General features: G+C 40.0%; 1 protein-coding gene across 5 annotated transcripts in view; it reads right to left on the minus strand.

Moving 5' to 3' along the window:
* Positions 1 to 3308: 3308 nt before the first annotated feature.
* Positions 3309 to 17565, minus strand: part of cpne5a (copine Va) — a 74275-nt gene continuing 60018 nt past the window's right edge. For all 5 annotated transcript variants that reach the window (XM_056385487.1, XM_056385485.1, XM_056385488.1 and 2 more), the window contains 7 exons: positions 16280 to 16326; positions 14961 to 15142; positions 12708 to 12835; positions 10965 to 11067; positions 8366 to 8423; positions 8092 to 8165; positions 3309 to 7182 (listed from right to left, as the gene is read on the minus strand). In XM_056385487.1, the coding sequence (XP_056241462.1) occupies positions 6994 to 7182; positions 8092 to 8165; positions 8366 to 8423; positions 10965 to 11067; positions 12708 to 12835; positions 14961 to 15142; positions 16280 to 16326 (781 nt within the window). In that variant the 3' untranslated portion in view covers positions 3309 to 6993. The remainder of the gene's footprint in view (positions 7183 to 8091; positions 8166 to 8365; positions 8424 to 10964; positions 11068 to 12707; positions 12836 to 14960; positions 15143 to 16279; positions 16327 to 17565) is intronic.

Below are 17565 nucleotides of genomic sequence, written 5' to 3' on the forward strand. Positions count from 1 at the left end.
GTAAACTATGGCTAAAGTTTTGATGACATTTATTGTAAATTGTTATACACCTTAGTGTATGTGGGAGATTGATTGCAAGAGACTGGACAAGATTCACATTTACGCTTTTACTGTTTGTGCTGTAATTTGTTGACAGACCATGTCACTGCGATACAGAAAAGCCTCTTCTGTCTCTTCCTCTGTTTTGCCTCCCAACTCCTCCGCCACGCAGCCTTACTCCTCTTCCTCTTCTTCTTCTCTCTGGCTGTTGACCCCGTCCAATTCCTTGTTCTTACATTGTCAGACATTGTAACATTGTGTTGTGCTCCGGCTATATATATATATATATATATATATATATATATATATATATATACTTGCCAGTTGGTTCATGAGATGCACCTTTGAGAATTTCAGAAAACTGGTTGATCATTTGTTGATCAAATGCTTCACACATTTCCCTTCGTTAGAGAAAGTCAAGATTCACCTGGGAGCAATTTACCAATTCAGGACAGATTTAGAAAAATAAGTCTAATGGAAATGTATAGAGATATGTTTGACATATTATGACAACTTGTTCAACCATTTTGCATGTAAAGACTTATGCGATGAACTAATGCCTAAATGTTGTGGGGGGTGACACTATTCACAGAGACCCATTATAATACATTTTGATCAACATGACATAAGCAATTGATAATGTAGGAAACAGCAGAGAATTGAACATAATCATTTGCATGATGAACCAAAGCATTTGCAACTTGTTCAAAGAAATGAAAAACTGCTTTTTTGATTTGCACAAGTGACACAATGATGTGAAGATTGAACAAGTAGTTTTGAGAATTTCAATTCTGATCTGAGAAATGTACCAAAGCGACAGAGAAAAACTGTAATTCACAATTGCGTTGGGACTTAGTTTGTTCATGTTAAAACATGCACGGTTGTCATTGCTCTGCCAAATTAAAAGTTGCAAGCAGGCACAAATTGGGTTTAATTTTCATCCGTAATTATTCATCTTGAATTCTTGATGCAGTCAAAATGTTGAAATAAGCATATGCATTTATACTGTCAACTGCCCAGACAGACTTTAACGCATGCAGTGGCAACAGTATCATATTTGAGATACTTCAGATGTGTCCACACACAAGTCAATATATTTAACAAATGTGAATATTCAGTATTAAAGGACTTGTTCCATATTTTAAAGTGAAAGTTCAGGTTTTTTTTTTACACAGGGTTGTGTGAGGTAGTCATACGTAGTCGTTACATTACCTGCAGTAGATTCTAATCAGCGCGCTGCCAGTCAGGAAAGCCGACCAGGAGCACCAGCAGAGTGGCAGAGCCATGTGTTGCTGTGCACGGGGCCACGAGACAAAACCAGGCGGTTTCCACTTGTCTTTATGCTGAGCTAAGCTTTTTATTGGTTGTACAGATATGAGAGAGGGATCAATCTTCTCGTCTAACTCTTGGCAGGAGAGTGAATAAGAGTGTTTCCCAAAATGTTAAACTAGTCCTTTAAGTGTCTGCCATGTACAGACTATACTGAGAGCGGTTTTTCAATATCTATTTTGGCTCATAAAATGTTGCCTGCCAGAACTCCAGAGTAATTGGCGCAATTCATTCTGAGAAGCACTCTTGTGAATGATTTTTGCATATTATATATGTGAAATGTTATATATATGTTATATATATAACATTATATATATATATATATATATATATATAGAATTATACCCTACTTATATATATATATATATATATATATAAGTAGGGTATAATTCTATGTCATTAGCTGTTGATTTTCTTCCTGGCTGCCAGTCGGAGGTTATTGTTCAGGCAGTAAGTGGGTGGGCAAAGGAGGTGTTGGCTCTGTCTTAGGCTGGTAATTTATGGCTCCAGCTGCTGTCTCCCTCTTCCAAGGTGCCTGGACAGCTTGATTCATCAGCAGTGAATCTTATTAGGGGGAGAAAAACAGATTTCTAAGGGGAACACATTCTGTGAGAGGACAGTGCTCATAGCTGATTGGACACCAGTCTCCCTGGGGGAGAGATGTGTGGATGCAAATCAACCAGCTTGTAAAAAAAAAAACTGCAATAAAAATCTCATGACAGCAGCTTTTCTAATGTATAATCCGAAAAAAAAAAAAAGGAAAAAAAAGATGAAATGTAGTTAAGACAGCTGAGCTTAAAGGGGACTCCATTGATTTTACACATCAAAGTCTGTTTACAGTTCTTATAATACCGCTGCATATATGGGAAAGAAGTTGTCTGAAGCCTTTAGTGTCTCCGGAGGAGCTGTGTGAAGTGACCTTACCACACCTCTGCTGCCCGCGGCTCTCTGAAATAACCTGTTGGCTCTCATGTTGCATTGTGGGTAATGGAGGCCCCCAAGTTTTAACAAGCAGGAGGTATGGATGGAATTTTTTTTTTAAAAAACAACAATATACAGTATATATATATATCTGGTTTTGTATGCTCGTTGCCATAATAATTTGAATTATATCAGCAACTGAATACTATATTGAAATGATATCATGACTGAAAAATTCAGATCCATCAATACCATTGAATTTATTGCACTGCAATATTTGACTTTGAAAACCACCTGTCTGAATTTATTTGGTTTAAGGTTCAATTCCTAAAAAAAAAATCAATACTCAGTTTTAATTTGTGCAATTTCAAAAACTTCATTTATTACTTCAATTATTTTAGGGTTCTCAATTCAGAAAATTCATGTGTCTATTATTGAAACGCTATATTGAAATTACTGTATTTTAGTAAAAATATATTCACCATTTTGTGTGGTGCAAAAAATTGCATTGTAGTGATGAACCTACAAATAAGAAATATCAGTTTGATGAGCTGCTCCACGAAGCAGTTTACAGAGCTTTATAACCAGTTTCAGCTCATTGTTTATCTGCCCAGTCCTCAGCTTTACTGGTTGAGTTGACTCTCACCGCAGCAGACAGGCACAGCTGGCAACTTTTTCATTTCCAAATCGTTACCTCAGGGAGTTGGCGGAGACCACAATAACATACAGGAGAGTAAATATTGGACTCATATTCATCAGGTGGCCAGAAACACTAATAAATGATATGTTGCTCTGTAACTGCCGGATGTGTAAATAAGCAACAGTTCGCTAACACGTTCACTATTCACTATGAAGTATTTGTTTCCTATCATTAATCTGAACCTAACCGTTTCCCTAACCCTCACCAGTCAGCTCTGCCTACTAAAACCAGCTTTTAGTTATTGTGGGGTTCAGTGTAAGTTTCTCCTCCATCGTACTTGCTTTTAGCTCATTGTGATCAAACACACAAAAAACCCATCTTGCATTCTGCCAAAGGTGTCAATATTTTTATTAATCTTCAGTTAAGGCAATCCATTACAAAGCATTTCACAAACCACAGTATGACGACAATATCATGTCCAACACCTGGTTTGGAAATTATTCAGCATGCAAGTCAGAGACCAAGAGAGGTATGTAAACAACCTGGGATAAAACAGGAGTAGTGGCAAGAAGAACCCATACAGTATGTGTCTCGTAGGAACAGAATGGAAAGAACCCAGAGATACAACATGCTAGAAGTGGCTGTTATCTCTAAATAACATCCAAAGAAACAAATGAAGCACATGGCAGATGCACTAATCAGGTGAAATGAAGGCAGACTACCAAAACTTCCTGCCATTTTGGCACAAACATGCACATTGTCTAGAGGCCAAGTTCATCTGAACACATTTTGGCACTGAAAAGTCTTTATATGGGGTTTATGTACATAATTAGAGTTCAGCCTCAAAGAAAACTCAAAATGAAAGGACAATCAGATCCATTTCCACCAGGATAAAATAAATAATTGTATTGTTGGAAAGACATCTTTTAGACTGAAAAATAGATTTTGTAATAATTTCATGTTTCACAATTGCATAAGTGTCATTACTGTGCTCATTTCATATTTATTGATTATGTGTTTACTACTGAGGGTAGCAGTTTTTTTTTCTTTTCTTTTTTTTGGAGCAGGCCTCAGGGCCAAAAACGTACAGCTTGTTGTAATCTTAGTAGAACAGACAAACAGCCATTTAATCCTACCTTAACTGATTTCTGATTAGTTTTAATTACATGAAATATGTTTGAAATGTGCACACAACATAAACCCCCACCTGAACTTCACATGGTTTCATTTCCTCTTTTCTCACAGACAGTTGCAATCACACTCAGTATATGAGCTGCATGCTGATGCTGACTTTCTGAGAGGCATCACGCCTGCCAGAGGAAAAACATTCCTAAGTTCAATTTCTGAGTAATGAGTACTTTGTTATTGTTTTGAAATGAAAAGTGAAAAAAATACAACTTTGACAAGAGATTACTTGCAAAGTAAATATATCACATTTATAATCTAATGATATTTAAGTTATTAATTCATAATACTTATTTAAATATATTTAATAGCAAATGTATTCAGTATATTTCTTTTTGGCTTGAATGGCTTTCTGTAGAGGTATACTGGTATTTATGAGTGTTATGTCACTAAAAACTTAGTGGCCTCATTTCACTTCTGAAGAGAATTTGGCAGCAGATTGAACGCTGCTTTGTCTTCTGAGGGACAAATGTCATCACTGATGAAAAATTAAAAGAGAAGAAAAAAGAAAACGAGGAGCTGGGCCTGTGACAGGAGGAGCTCGCTGCCTCCGGACTGAGTGTTTGCTACATCATTAGACTATCTTCTCTCTGAGAGCGCTGACGCAGTGGGAGTCAAAGAACACTGGACGGCTTACAAAGACCATAAAGCAACATGAACTATGTAAACAAAAAAACAAAGTAGAACAACAGCGCGGAAGAAGAGCTTCACATTCTCAGAGAACAACACAACAGATCTTTGTAAACGTCAGCTCTCCAGTGTCATTCAGGGAAACTCTGTTGGTACAAAGTAAGACTCAATAACACAACAGATCAAAAATAAACTCACTTCCTAATGAAACCCATGAATGTTTACTTTTTCCTTGAGGCAATGTAAATAGCCACAGTTGAATTGTAAACAAGTCTTGACTTTGAATATTGTACAAGGCTCAGCAACACTGTTAACTTTCATTACTTCAAAGATCATTAGTGAAGAGCTGTAAGTATAAAAAGTATAGTATCAGTCACTGAGGCTGTAATAGTCCTAATCTTACAACAGTTTGATCGTCACCAACGTTTTTTCTGTGTGTACATCTTAAACATGAGACCTGCTGCTGCTGGCAGAATAACACCTGGGTAACTGAATTTGGATATGTTTCCATATAATAGGCACATTTGGATCGAGATATTGAGTGACTGAGAGATACTAGTGAAAATAATGGCCATTAGACAGTAAATAGATAACTCAGGATGCACACAACTGGGACACAATGGCTGTAACTGTCTTTAGAAACCTTATGTACAGTCACTAAAAAGAATGTGTGAATATATCGACTTGAATTAATTCGTAAAATAACATTGTGAAATTGTGTCTTAGGCAATAAAATGGCATTCCAATGTTTTGTTAGAAAATGGGCTGATGTGCATTGGTGTAAAACAATGTAATCTGGGAACACTCGGTGAGACAATGAAAAAGTAAAACACATTAGACACAACGTGCACATAACACACCGACTGGATCAGAAAAGATGGACTCGTAACTGTTCTCGTTTTGTGCAGTAACTTGTTGCTTTCTTTAGATCACATTCAAATATCTCTGCTGCAAGATTTGTGATTGTTCAGTTTTCACTCTGGGAAAACAAATCAGCGGGTATTAGTTGACATCAGTCTTTCAAAAGTTTATTTGTCGGGTCCTTTAAAAGTACTGAGCAAAATCCCAGACAATAAACTGTAACCACAACAAATATAATGGAAAGAAACATAAAACAAGAGAGATTTGGCAGCATGACTTAAGAAGTGTAGTTTACCTGTCTGCGTACTAACAGGGAAAGCAAGTACGTGCTTTAAATTATTCATCTGTTTTCCTGTAAACATAAAGTTTCATTTTATTACATCAGTATAATACCGATACTATGCTTATAAATATACTCATGTCATCCTGTTTAAAATGATGGTGGAAGATGATGTAAAAGCCGTGTTGAAAACATAATGCGGGGTCCTTTCCATTATTTTCATTGTGGTGGCTGTAGGTTCTTTCAAAATAGTGGTTTTCAGCTTATTAACGTCATAACCTTTGTGCTTTTTATTTGGACAGTAATTAGTGCATTCTGTTACTATAAATATTAGAAATACGTATAAGACATGGTGCTGGAAAATTAGTATGGCAGCAGCTCACAGCAGGTCCTCTACATTACAGCTTGCAATCAAAAATTATCCATCAGTGAAAATGATTCATAAACTGCTGAATAGGTTTCATCACATGCTCTTATATTACAGACCTTATCAAAGTAGAAATGGGGACTTTTTTTTATTACACTGGTCACAAAATATAAGATGGAAAACTACAGGGGAAATATGACTTTAATCCCCAACCTTTAAAACCACCTCAAAGGAATAAGTTATTTCTGCAATAAATAAATAAATAAATTAGTATACACATGATCTTCTAGTTTAACACACATTAACTCCAAAAGGTATCACAAACATGATACACACTGGCACATTCTAATATATTTATGCCTTCAAACAGGCCCCTCTCTACGGGGTTTACTTGCTATCCAGTACATCACCACTTTGACAGGTTTGACAGCGAACAACTAAAACCTCCTTCTACACCGGGCTCCTCTCAGCGCTGAAGAGAGAAAAACTCCCTGATCATCAGCCGGTTCCCCCTAAACTGTCTTAAAGCTCCAAAACAAGATGGAGTCTCACCATCGTTTTTTTTTTTTTTTTAGCCGGATTAATATTTAAGATAGAGCCTCGAGAGCGTTTCCATTCTCCCCCTCAAAAGGACGGTTGGTGGAGGCAGGTTCCAATCAATCCTGACCCTGCCCCACCCCAACGTAGAGCTGTGCGGCGGCGGCGGTGGTGGTGGTGGTGGTGTGTGGAGGGGTTGGGGGTTCAGACGGGGTTGGACTGGGGGCGGTCCCCGGGCGAGTAAGCTGGTGGGACGGGGTTGGGTTTAATGCCTCTGCTCTTCATGTAGGAGATCAGCTGGTCAGGGATCTCAGCCAGTACGTCTTTAGCCAGCCTCGCCATGCTCAGCACGTGGTTACCTGTGCGGTCCATGTAATCTCTGAACGGGACGAACTGTTGTGACACGGGAAAGAAGGGTAGGACTTTATGAAGGGAACCTATCATGTATGCAGTCGTGTAGCGGTATTTCGTCTCAAGTCCTTCTAGTGAGTTCTAGCGTTCCACCATTTGCAGATGATTTGACACTTGAGGCACCTAATAATGGCAACACCTGTTCCACTAGATGTATGTTCCGCATCATACATGAGAACTTCCTATGTCATCTTTCCACATTACTCAACAGGAGGCAACTACCGTGCAATTACCTTGTGTATGTTGTTTCTTTCACTGTGATGGAGAGCGGGGATTGTAGTGAATACAACGCTTGATGGATGGATGGATGGATGGATGGATGGATGGATGGATGGATGGATGGATGGATGGATGGATGGATGGATGGATGGATGGATGGATGGATAGATAGATAGATAGATAGATAGATAGATAGATAGATAGATAGATAGATAGATAGATAGATAGATAGATAGATAGATAGATAGATAGATAGATAGACAAGTTGACATTGACATTTGGCTGTGGAAAAGAAAGCTCACAGAGTCTCCAATATGGAGAGAGTTCATCCTGCTGGGAGCATGAATGTTTGGTAAATGTAAATGTGCTCATTAGATTTTGATATTAGATGCGTACAAGTAAAGATTTTGTCTCGTGGCAGCGCCAGATGAAAGACCAAGGGGGGGTCACTAAAATGATTAGAAATGGTTTTCTCAGGACCTTGTCTCAGACCCATGTCGTATTTCAGGATAACATATTCCGCTTTGGAATAAAACAAACAACATTACCATCTAGAGACATGTCCACTAATGGAGCAGAAATGATACTTTTCAACCATTGTGCCTTTGGGAAATGAGCCGTTTCCGTCCCATGATGAGCCAAGAGTCAGACCAAACATTAGCGACGTCTCACCTGTACGATGTCTCTCTCTGCCAACTTCCCCCGTGAGGAGATCCTGATGTCGTCACCGTCCAGCTCCACCATGGCTACAGAGAAAAGATGTTTTCAGTATGCCTTTGTGTCCACATGGCACACACAGAAAGTAGTCAGGGTAAAAAATATTTTCCTACTGTGATGTTTGTTTGAATAAAACACAAAACCACTGACGTAAAGACACAACTGGTTTCCACTGTTTTGTTTTGTTTTTGCAAATCTGTCCCCAAAGAACTTTAGTTACTGTTCTCACCATCAAACTCAGCTTGACCAACTCCAACAATGATGATAGACATGGGGAGTTTAGCTGCCTGTCATGAACAAGAAAAGCAAACAGTCAGTTATCAGTCAGACACCTGGAAGAACACAAACTCTATTTGCTGAAAAACGCCTGACATCAGAGTCGATATCAGAGAACTGAGGGGTTACATTTCCAATTATTCTTGTTTTTTTCCCCACCAATTCGCTTCTCATTCCGTCAGAATTAATCTGAAGGTACAGTTCCCCAGAGAAGCCAGAGACAGAAACAATAATGAACAGGATAAAATAAGATAAACATAAATGATACATAGCATCATAACAGTTTCTTCACTGTGTTTCACATCCCATTATTCTGTATAGCTTGGGTTTCCTAGAGACTGACAGAAAATATGAAATACATTATTCAACCAAGGGGCCCCAAGGTTGTTAACACAGCCAGCATATGCCAACAGAATATTTTAGCTAACTACTATACAGTGTATATATTTTAAAGGCTGCTTTTAAAACGTGGAATCCAAAATGAGTTAGAGTACATGAGCTTACACAATGTTCTAGTGCTCTATGCTCACAAATAAGAGCAGCGGAAGAAAAGCAGTTAAGAAACATGTACAGACATGAACAAGTCAAAATGCTGTGTTCATAAAACACGACTACTTCATCCTACACACTTGCATCGCACAGTCTAACATTATTTATTCATCATGTTTGTATATAGAAATGGTCCAAATACTGTGAATGTCCGGACAGGAGAGCCACATGTCCCATCCATTCATCTCCACTTTAAACAAAACCTAAACCTACATAATAAAGGTTTAATAAAGGTTCATCTTTCACAGTTAGTGGTGTGGCGGTTACTCCGTTGCACGAATTTAAACCGCAGTCCCGGTGTGGAGACTGTGAAAGCTCTGGCATGAATGAATGATATATGCGTGTGGTAGAAATGCATTTACAGGGGAAAAAGTAGGTCAGCTTTCCTGGAAAAACCTCCCGAGGGAAGAGACCTGTCATAGATAGGACTAAACAGAGTGAGGAGGACCATCCTCTCCATGTTCTCTATCATTATTCCCCCTCCATCTCTGTTCCCATGTTATCTTTCCCTCCACCAGGCTCAGTCCTCATAACCTCTTGCTTGCTACACAAAAATACATACATTCTGTTTTGCCCCTTTCCAGCAGCAGAAGACCCTAAAGGCATTTACTTATAAATGCCAGATCAGATTCTCTATCCAGAGCTGAATTATTCAGTCTACACCATTTGTTACTTTACCTGTACTGTAAAGTCACTCGAGGGATCTTACTCCATCAATCTGTCTGAACTCATCCTTCCTCCTCTCGCTGAACAGAACCACAATAAACACAAATGGGCTGACAGCAGATACCTGTTCTCATAATAAGATTCTGTTGAACATTTAAGGACTGTACAGACTTATGCAGAGGGAAGATTGGCACTAAAATCATGCTAACACTTCAGCATCCAGATGTTCAGTACATGTAGTTAATCTCTTACAATCCCATTATCAAATATCAAAGGATAGAGCTGGAGTTTGTATTTACCCCAGAGGCTGTGCTGTTAAATGTGTGGCCATACTAGTCAGTGAGGGCTAATCTGTGCTGGTTTAGGGAACAAGGAAATCAGAATAAACATTACAGTGCAGTTCGGCCAGCAGCAGTATTTTATAACATTACTGCTGCCATGCGCAATGTGCTATCTGCAATCTTTAAAAAACACCTCTAAAAATACATCACAGCATCAGAGAGCACAAACAAGAAAGCAAAAGTGCAGAGATGAGTGTTGCATGTAACTCTTCCACCATGATTCATCCCTGCGGGGCGAAGGCTAAATGCCAAGTGAAACCTTTGCTCTGTGAAAAGAGTAGCCAGGTCCAAACTGAGAGGTGAGAGGTGGCAGCAGGACACAGCAGGTTCGGCCCAAGCAGCGCAGAGCAGCAGACAAGATCTTAAAAGGAAGGTGTGGCTGTTCGAATGGTTTGATTAACAGTCGCAAATTCCCTTTAAACCCAGTCTGCTGGGGGTCAGAGCACCGTGTACCTGGTCGACGATGACTCGCAGCGTGCCAGCCTTAGTGCTGTGGACGTATTCCAACTACAAATCTTTTCATGAGAAAGAAAATAGGCAGAATTGCAACAAAGGCAAGACAAACACAGTCAATTCTTAAAAAATCTGACCAATCAGATGCCTCACATGGTCCACCGGATCAGGCCCCTGCTTTTGATAAAGTGGACGTGTTGACCTCAAACTGAATTTCAGCTGAGGCCCTCAACCGCCCCGAGGGTCTCAATAAGAAGGAAATAATAGACGAACAGAGCACCCAGGCACAGGGGCTGAGACAAGTGGAGCAGAAAACATCCCATAAATCCTCAAATCTAGTGCTACTGGCTTATAAAGCCCTCAAAGTAACAAAAAGCCTGAGAGCAGTGTCACAGTAAGCTAAAAGCACCTGTGATGCCAATGCCCTCACAGAGGCGAAGGAGGAGCGAGCGACAGAGAGAGAGAGAGAGAGAGAGAGAGAGAGCGAGAGCGAGAGAGAGAGAGAGGTGAACGTCCACCGGCTAGAGTTAGAGATGCACTTACATTCACTATGGCCTCCTTGGTCTGAGCCATGTCTGATATGACGCCATCAGTGATAATGAGCAGGACAAAGTACTGAGATCCATCCTGAACCGCTGCTGCGTACCTGAAACAGAGGAGTCATCAGCACACAGTGGTTTAACTCAGAACCACACTGACGATGTTAAAGCTTAAAGTTGAAAACTGATGCAGACTACATGTTGATGGATTTACATGAAACTCTGAGATTGGTTTGAACAGCCAGAGAGAAAATCTAAAAGCAGCAACCACTGTGTCAGAGATTTAGGAAAAAAAAAAAAAAAAAGAAAAAACATTAAAAAAACATGTTGCTCAGAAACAAACTCCCCCTCCACCCAGCGTGTGACACAAAAGCTTAATATAGACACGTAAAGAAGTAAAATATGTTGTACAGCTCTTCGCGTCTCAGAGGTCTATCCAGACACTATTATGAAACCCATCAGAGACACCACAGTGAGTGTGGCCTAGTTCCATCTCCCATCGCTGGCTGGTCTATGAATAATTTATTAAACTGTTTATGCAAAGTGCTGCAGTCTTATTCTTTAAGAACATTATTGATTCCCCAGCACTCAATTGACCAGACTTGATGAGCTAGAAATAGGAAAAACATGTCAGATCACCGTGAGAGCCAAGGACAGGTCGGAGGTGAGCCCTCGCTCTCGCCCTCGCTCTCGCTCTCGGTTTGGTAAATTTGAATGTGAAGTGCTGACATTTTAATCAAAGAGCGTGCCCAGTCAGTGACAACGGCAAGAGCGATGACTAGTGTTTAGGAGATTAAAGAGACGTTTGTCTTCCTCATCTGCCGTGCAACAGTGCGGGCTACACTCACTGGAGACATGTGACCATGTTACCAGACACGATACTGCGTTACTGATCACCTACAGCGGGGTCAGCCCTGTAATCGCATATACCCGTGACTGACTGATTGACTGACTGGTTGAATGATCATATTTCCACCATTGGTCAGCCGAATGCCATGTGACTGAGTTAGAGTTTCCCCATTGGCCACTGCTCTTTCAAAAGGAAAGGGTGCAAACATTTTCTATTAGGTGTTTACAGCCTGAATTGATGCCAACTCAACATTAGTCGCTAGATTTAGAGACTTTTTTTCAAACGAGACTAGATATAAACCTTGTGCGTGGCTGGACCGTGTATGGGTCTCAAATGCTGCTACGCCTCCTGTTGCAACCTTGAGGAGACAGTTTTAAACCACACACATCTGCTGTGTGCGTAATGTGGTACAGCCCCATTTATAGCAAATCCTATGAATTGAATTTGTGCATTAATTCCATTGGCAATGACATGATGTTTGAATTAAAGCATATCGTGCTCCAGTCACAGTAATGCGTATTTATTGAATAAAGTGCCTCATCAACACATCTGAAAAGCTACATGACATGAAGCCATTTACAAGTCCCGTGCACTCGCCCGCCTCCCACCATCTTACCTTACCACTTTCACTCGACATCTGAAAAGCAATGTAGCACCTGCACTCTACTACGCCTGACACAACATACGCCTTATTACCATTTCTATTCATCTCAGCCTGACAGCTGATTGTTTATTTTCCCTTCATTGGGTCTGCTCAATTCATAGAGGAACCATCACTCACTGTCTTAATATCTCTGATGGCGCATCTGCCTGCGGAAGATTACTTACAGATCGACTTTGAATGAAAGGACGACTGTGGTGTGATGTGTTCAGTGGGACAGATATTTGTGTTTGTACCTTGCCACATGATTAACTACAGGGGCGAAGTTGGTGGGTCCATACAGCTGAACCGTCTTAAGGCTTTGATGGTAAGCTTCGAGAATCCCCTCCATGCCGTTGCAGTACGGGTTCTCAGTGTTGCCGTTCTGAGAAAAACAAAACATGAATGGTACAAAAAATACAAATAGGGCAGATAGAATTGATTACAATGGGGTTTCACGCGTTTGTTATTAATAGATTTGAACAGCGGTGTTACAGTTGTACTATACAGTGTTCAGGAAACCTGCAGTAAGAGATTTTCTTGGCCTCCTCCCGGCAGTGGAAACAAGTTGTGGACACAACACCGACATATCATCACCTTTCAAGTTGATGAGGTAAACAGCTGCTTATTTACTCATTCAGTTATCGAGCAACATTTAACATTCTTTTGGAGGCTTCAAGCTAGTATTAGCTTCTGGAAGATGTCGCTATGACTCACTCACAGGATAGCAAGGTCCTTGTTGTTGTTGTAGGTGAGGGGCTGGGCCGAGGGAGGGAGGGAGGGAGGGAGGGAGGGAGGGAGGGGGGAGGGGGAGGAATGATGTGAGTGGTTTGCTCGCCAGTTTCTAGCTTGATTTCCAGATCCTGATTATTGCAGCTTTAATAAGAGGCTGAAGCGCAGTGCTTCACTGCCCTCTCTGGTTGAAACTGTCAAGACTGTTGCATCTCTAACCACAGTGGTGGGTTTGTTTATGCACATTGTATATTGTCTGTCCCAGTGTGTAGTGAATGAGTGAAAACACAGCCAAGAAGCCGTTGCCTGGGTATTTACACATGTAACGTTTGTCTAGGTTAGTAGGTCAAACATTTGTCACCTCAGTTTTGTTCACACTGTGAAAAAATGTCCATCAAATTAACAGTGAAGTGTTGTAAGATCATGACATCAAAGAAGTGTAAATAGAAAAACAATGAAGCAGTGTTTAATTTACAGTAATATTTTGTAAAAGACAAAAAAATGCAACAAAAAATAACTTGATCTTAAAACAAGAATATGTTAAAAGAATCATATAATAGTAATGAATTTACACATTATTGTAGTTTAAATATAGAACAACTGTAATACTAGAAGCAACACAATGCAATTAATATTAGTTTTTTGACAGGTAGATTTTTTTTTTTTTTTTTTTAAATACAGAAAGAAACTATATTACATTTTACAATTCATATGTTACAGTAAAATTCTGTCAATATGAAGGGTTAAGAGGTCTGATTAGAACTGAGGTTTATACTAAACAACATATTAGAAGATGCAGCACCTGGCTATGCTAAAGAAAAACAAAAACATAGAACAAACACAATGTCTCTTTTTTATGATTCTATAAAATGATATAATCATATATTATATATTGTGTATTATATAACTGTATATACAAATATACGATACATCGCACAAAGTACGTAAATAAAAGTGTGTTTTATTGTTGGCCTTTGACAAGATTTAGCTTAGACTGCTTTCAATCAAAGCTAAGCTAATCTGAACACACTCCTGGTGACTACATGCTCTTCCCACACCCAGTGCAGCAGTGAGGCTGCAGCTGCAGGAGCCCTCAAGTACCACAGATACTTCTCCTCCAAAAAAAAAAAATATAAAAATCTAGTATAGATTTACTCTTCCGGGGCCGAATGACATTTTTGGAAGCATTCTTTTCTCCCAGAGATGTGCTCTTCAAACTTTTTTTCAAAGGTTAGCTTCTTTAGCTACAAGGCAAATTCCAAATCAAACCTATATAACAAATATTTCAACCAAGACTGTAACTTTTCTTTTAAACCCACTTACAAGACTAGAGCATGAAAGAATGAGGCTTCAATTATATGGTGAGATGAATCTTAATTTGCAAATTCTAATGGAAATATGGAGTGATGCAGACGTTACCCTGTAGACAGACTCCTCATTAGGCTGTACTATGCAGCAGCCAAAGCACATTAGCTGGCTGAGAGAAGCCAAATTGATTTAAGAATCCTTCAGCCTTACACAACCTAATTTGCACTATAAAAGGTAAATGGAATTCACTCTGAATTATGCATGTAAGAGGTGTGGAAGCATTCATCTAGAAATGCACACATCCATATTGCACATGAAAACATGCTTGCCTATACATGCTGGAGAGAGCATGTGCTCACACTCAAAGGCTCCACGGGGAGGGCCTAAATAAGTTTCACATCGAGTCAGATCAAGTATTCTGATGCAGAATTACTACAAGAGCATCTTGAATAACTTCATAATTTACTCACCAGAGGAAACTCATGGGAGACCCTCCCATCAGGGGGCAGCTTAGCACCGAATCCCAGGGCAGGGAACATCTTATCACTGTCATAGTCCTGGATGATCTCTCCCACAGCCTTCAGGGCCATGGCATAGGCATTCATCTGGTATGGGTTCATGTAGTGCAGTGAAGTGGACTGGGATGGATTTCCTTTCAAGACAAGAGCAGTCAGAGTCAGTGATGCAAGCCATCAGAGTGAGGCTGAACTGACGGCCGCAGCCAGAGAAACATGAGTGAACCCAGACTAAATTGGATGTTCTGAGTCAGAGGTGGGGCTTGATGTGACTGAGACTTATCAGCAATCCTGGAATTGAGTAATGTTATGACGGCTACTGAATGAGAAAAACAGGACATATTTATATTTCCCTGGGTATGATTTTGAAGTTACTGTGACTTGACGTGTATGTCTCATGGATATTAATCTCCAGCATTCCCCTTTGCACAAAGACAAATCAGTAACACTCAAAATATTAGATTCAGGAAATATCTAAATAGATCTATGCGTTTCTAGTCGTTTTGGTTTCATGACAACACTAGGATCTTGTGCCAAGTCCACGTTATGTTGGAATGGTTATTACAGCGTGCACTGACAATATAAGATATCCAGAAACGTGAGTGGAATTAGACTGAGCGAGGCACTTCGGCTGACATGAAGTGTCGACACGTTTGTTCGGTTTTCAGGCACGTCCGTACTGTGAAGCACCAAGTTGGATATATCTGCGCTGTCAGACCTCATGTTTACGTGAACAGTCTTTACAAGTCAGAAACTCGTGACTGCGATAAGGCCGCCATCACATGAACGCAGCATTGGGTTTGGGTGTTCTTTTGATTTGATAGGACAAGTCCTTAAGTGGAGGATTAGAGAGGAAGCATAGAGACAGATGTTAATGTTAGACCCATTTATTTGGTGCATTTCTACATTTGCACATCTGTATGTGAACGTGCCACCTCATTTAACAACGAATAATTTGTGTTGTACCTTTAAATACACAATTTATTGTTGTTTTGTATATCCCACTAGATGCAGTATTGTGTTTACCTTTTCTGTTTATAATCACTTTTGCCATGTCCTCTCTCTCTATATATATATCATACATGTACTTGACATTGTTTACTGTGTGAAAACATCAATAAAAATACATTTAAAAGAAAAATGATAAAATATATATAAAATATTACAAGCGGGGAGACAAATCCAGGCCCCTCTTTGACACACTGAAAATGCAATAGTCATACATCAGATGACAGATGGAAGCAGAGCAGGCTGACGGTGGTTGCAACACTCACCGTTTGATGCAGTGAAATCAATGGCCACTGTGAAGTGAATCTGAGTCCTGCAACAGATAAATAGGGTAAAGGAAGCTGTTAAACAAAAAAAAAAAGGAGGCAGGAAAACTCAGTGCTGCAGTTTAATGAGCTCTGGGCTCTCCTTTGTTTCACTGTGCTCTCTGCTCTACCTCACAATCCACCTGAGATGAGGTGGAACAATGCAAAATCCAAAACAGCGTTGATAATAGACCTACTTCCTATCTTCACAATGCTCTTGTTTTGCTCCATCCAATCAGGGGTTTATTATTCAATTTAAGAAAAAGAGAGAGCATACATCTTCTCATAGTCAAACTACATCCAAACCAGTATTGTGATCTTTAAATAACACTTACTTTCAAAGATTTAACAGCTCAGTGGCAAAGTTAAAACCACAAACACATCCCACAAACCCTACTAGTGCTTATAAAGGCACAGTTATTTGCCAAATGGTTTCCACAAACACCATAATGAGTTGCTGCAGCTGGCTTAATGACTTGACTGAACTCACACTGAGGAAAGATATGATTATTAACAAGGCATCAGAGCTGCAAAATAAAAACAATCCAGATTCATCACTAGTTGTTTTCACTGTGAACATTTACACAGTCTTGCTGCACCAGATTATCCAATACACACCATCAGAATCTTTATCATTGTAATCAACATTATTGTCTTTGCTTCACTTTGTTGCTATGGCGCAATCAATGGGGAAATTCAGGTATTCAATTCACTGCATCAATGTGAAAACGCAACCTCACAGTATGTCCAGGAACGACAGGATATTTTTTTTATTCATGAGCTTGTAATGATAGCCCAAACCTCAAAAGAGACTAAACACTGTCGAACAAGTCTCCGCTGCATTTGCCAGTTTCCCTAGAGGGACAAACGCACAGCGAAGGGAAGGTGGGTTTAGATCAAAGTGTGTGCTCTTTCATCGGGATTAACGCTGATTGCCTTCTCTGACTTCACCTCCATTATGATATTCCCACAAGCTCCGTATTGGAGATAATGGCGGCCTCCTCCAGGGGAGAGACTGACCCCAGCTCATTAATCAGTATTGAGCCGGACTGCTCGGCTGACAAAGGGGGGAACTGTTACAACGGCACGCTGCCTCAGCTGATGCTCTGCTGATTTCTGCGGTGAGTTTTGAATGTTTGGCCAGAAAAGCACAGTGGTGAGTCAAGGCCGGGTGCAGGACAGTAGAAACGGCAACATGGGAACGGTCAGTCAAACTGGCAATTAGGTCATCAGAGCATCACCTAGAG

This window comes from Seriola aureovittata, chromosome 9, assembly GCF_021018895.1.
Source record: "Seriola aureovittata isolate HTS-2021-v1 ecotype China chromosome 9, ASM2101889v1, whole genome shotgun sequence".
NCBI classification, from domain to species: domain Eukaryota; kingdom Metazoa; phylum Chordata; class Actinopteri; order Carangiformes; family Carangidae; genus Seriola; species Seriola aureovittata.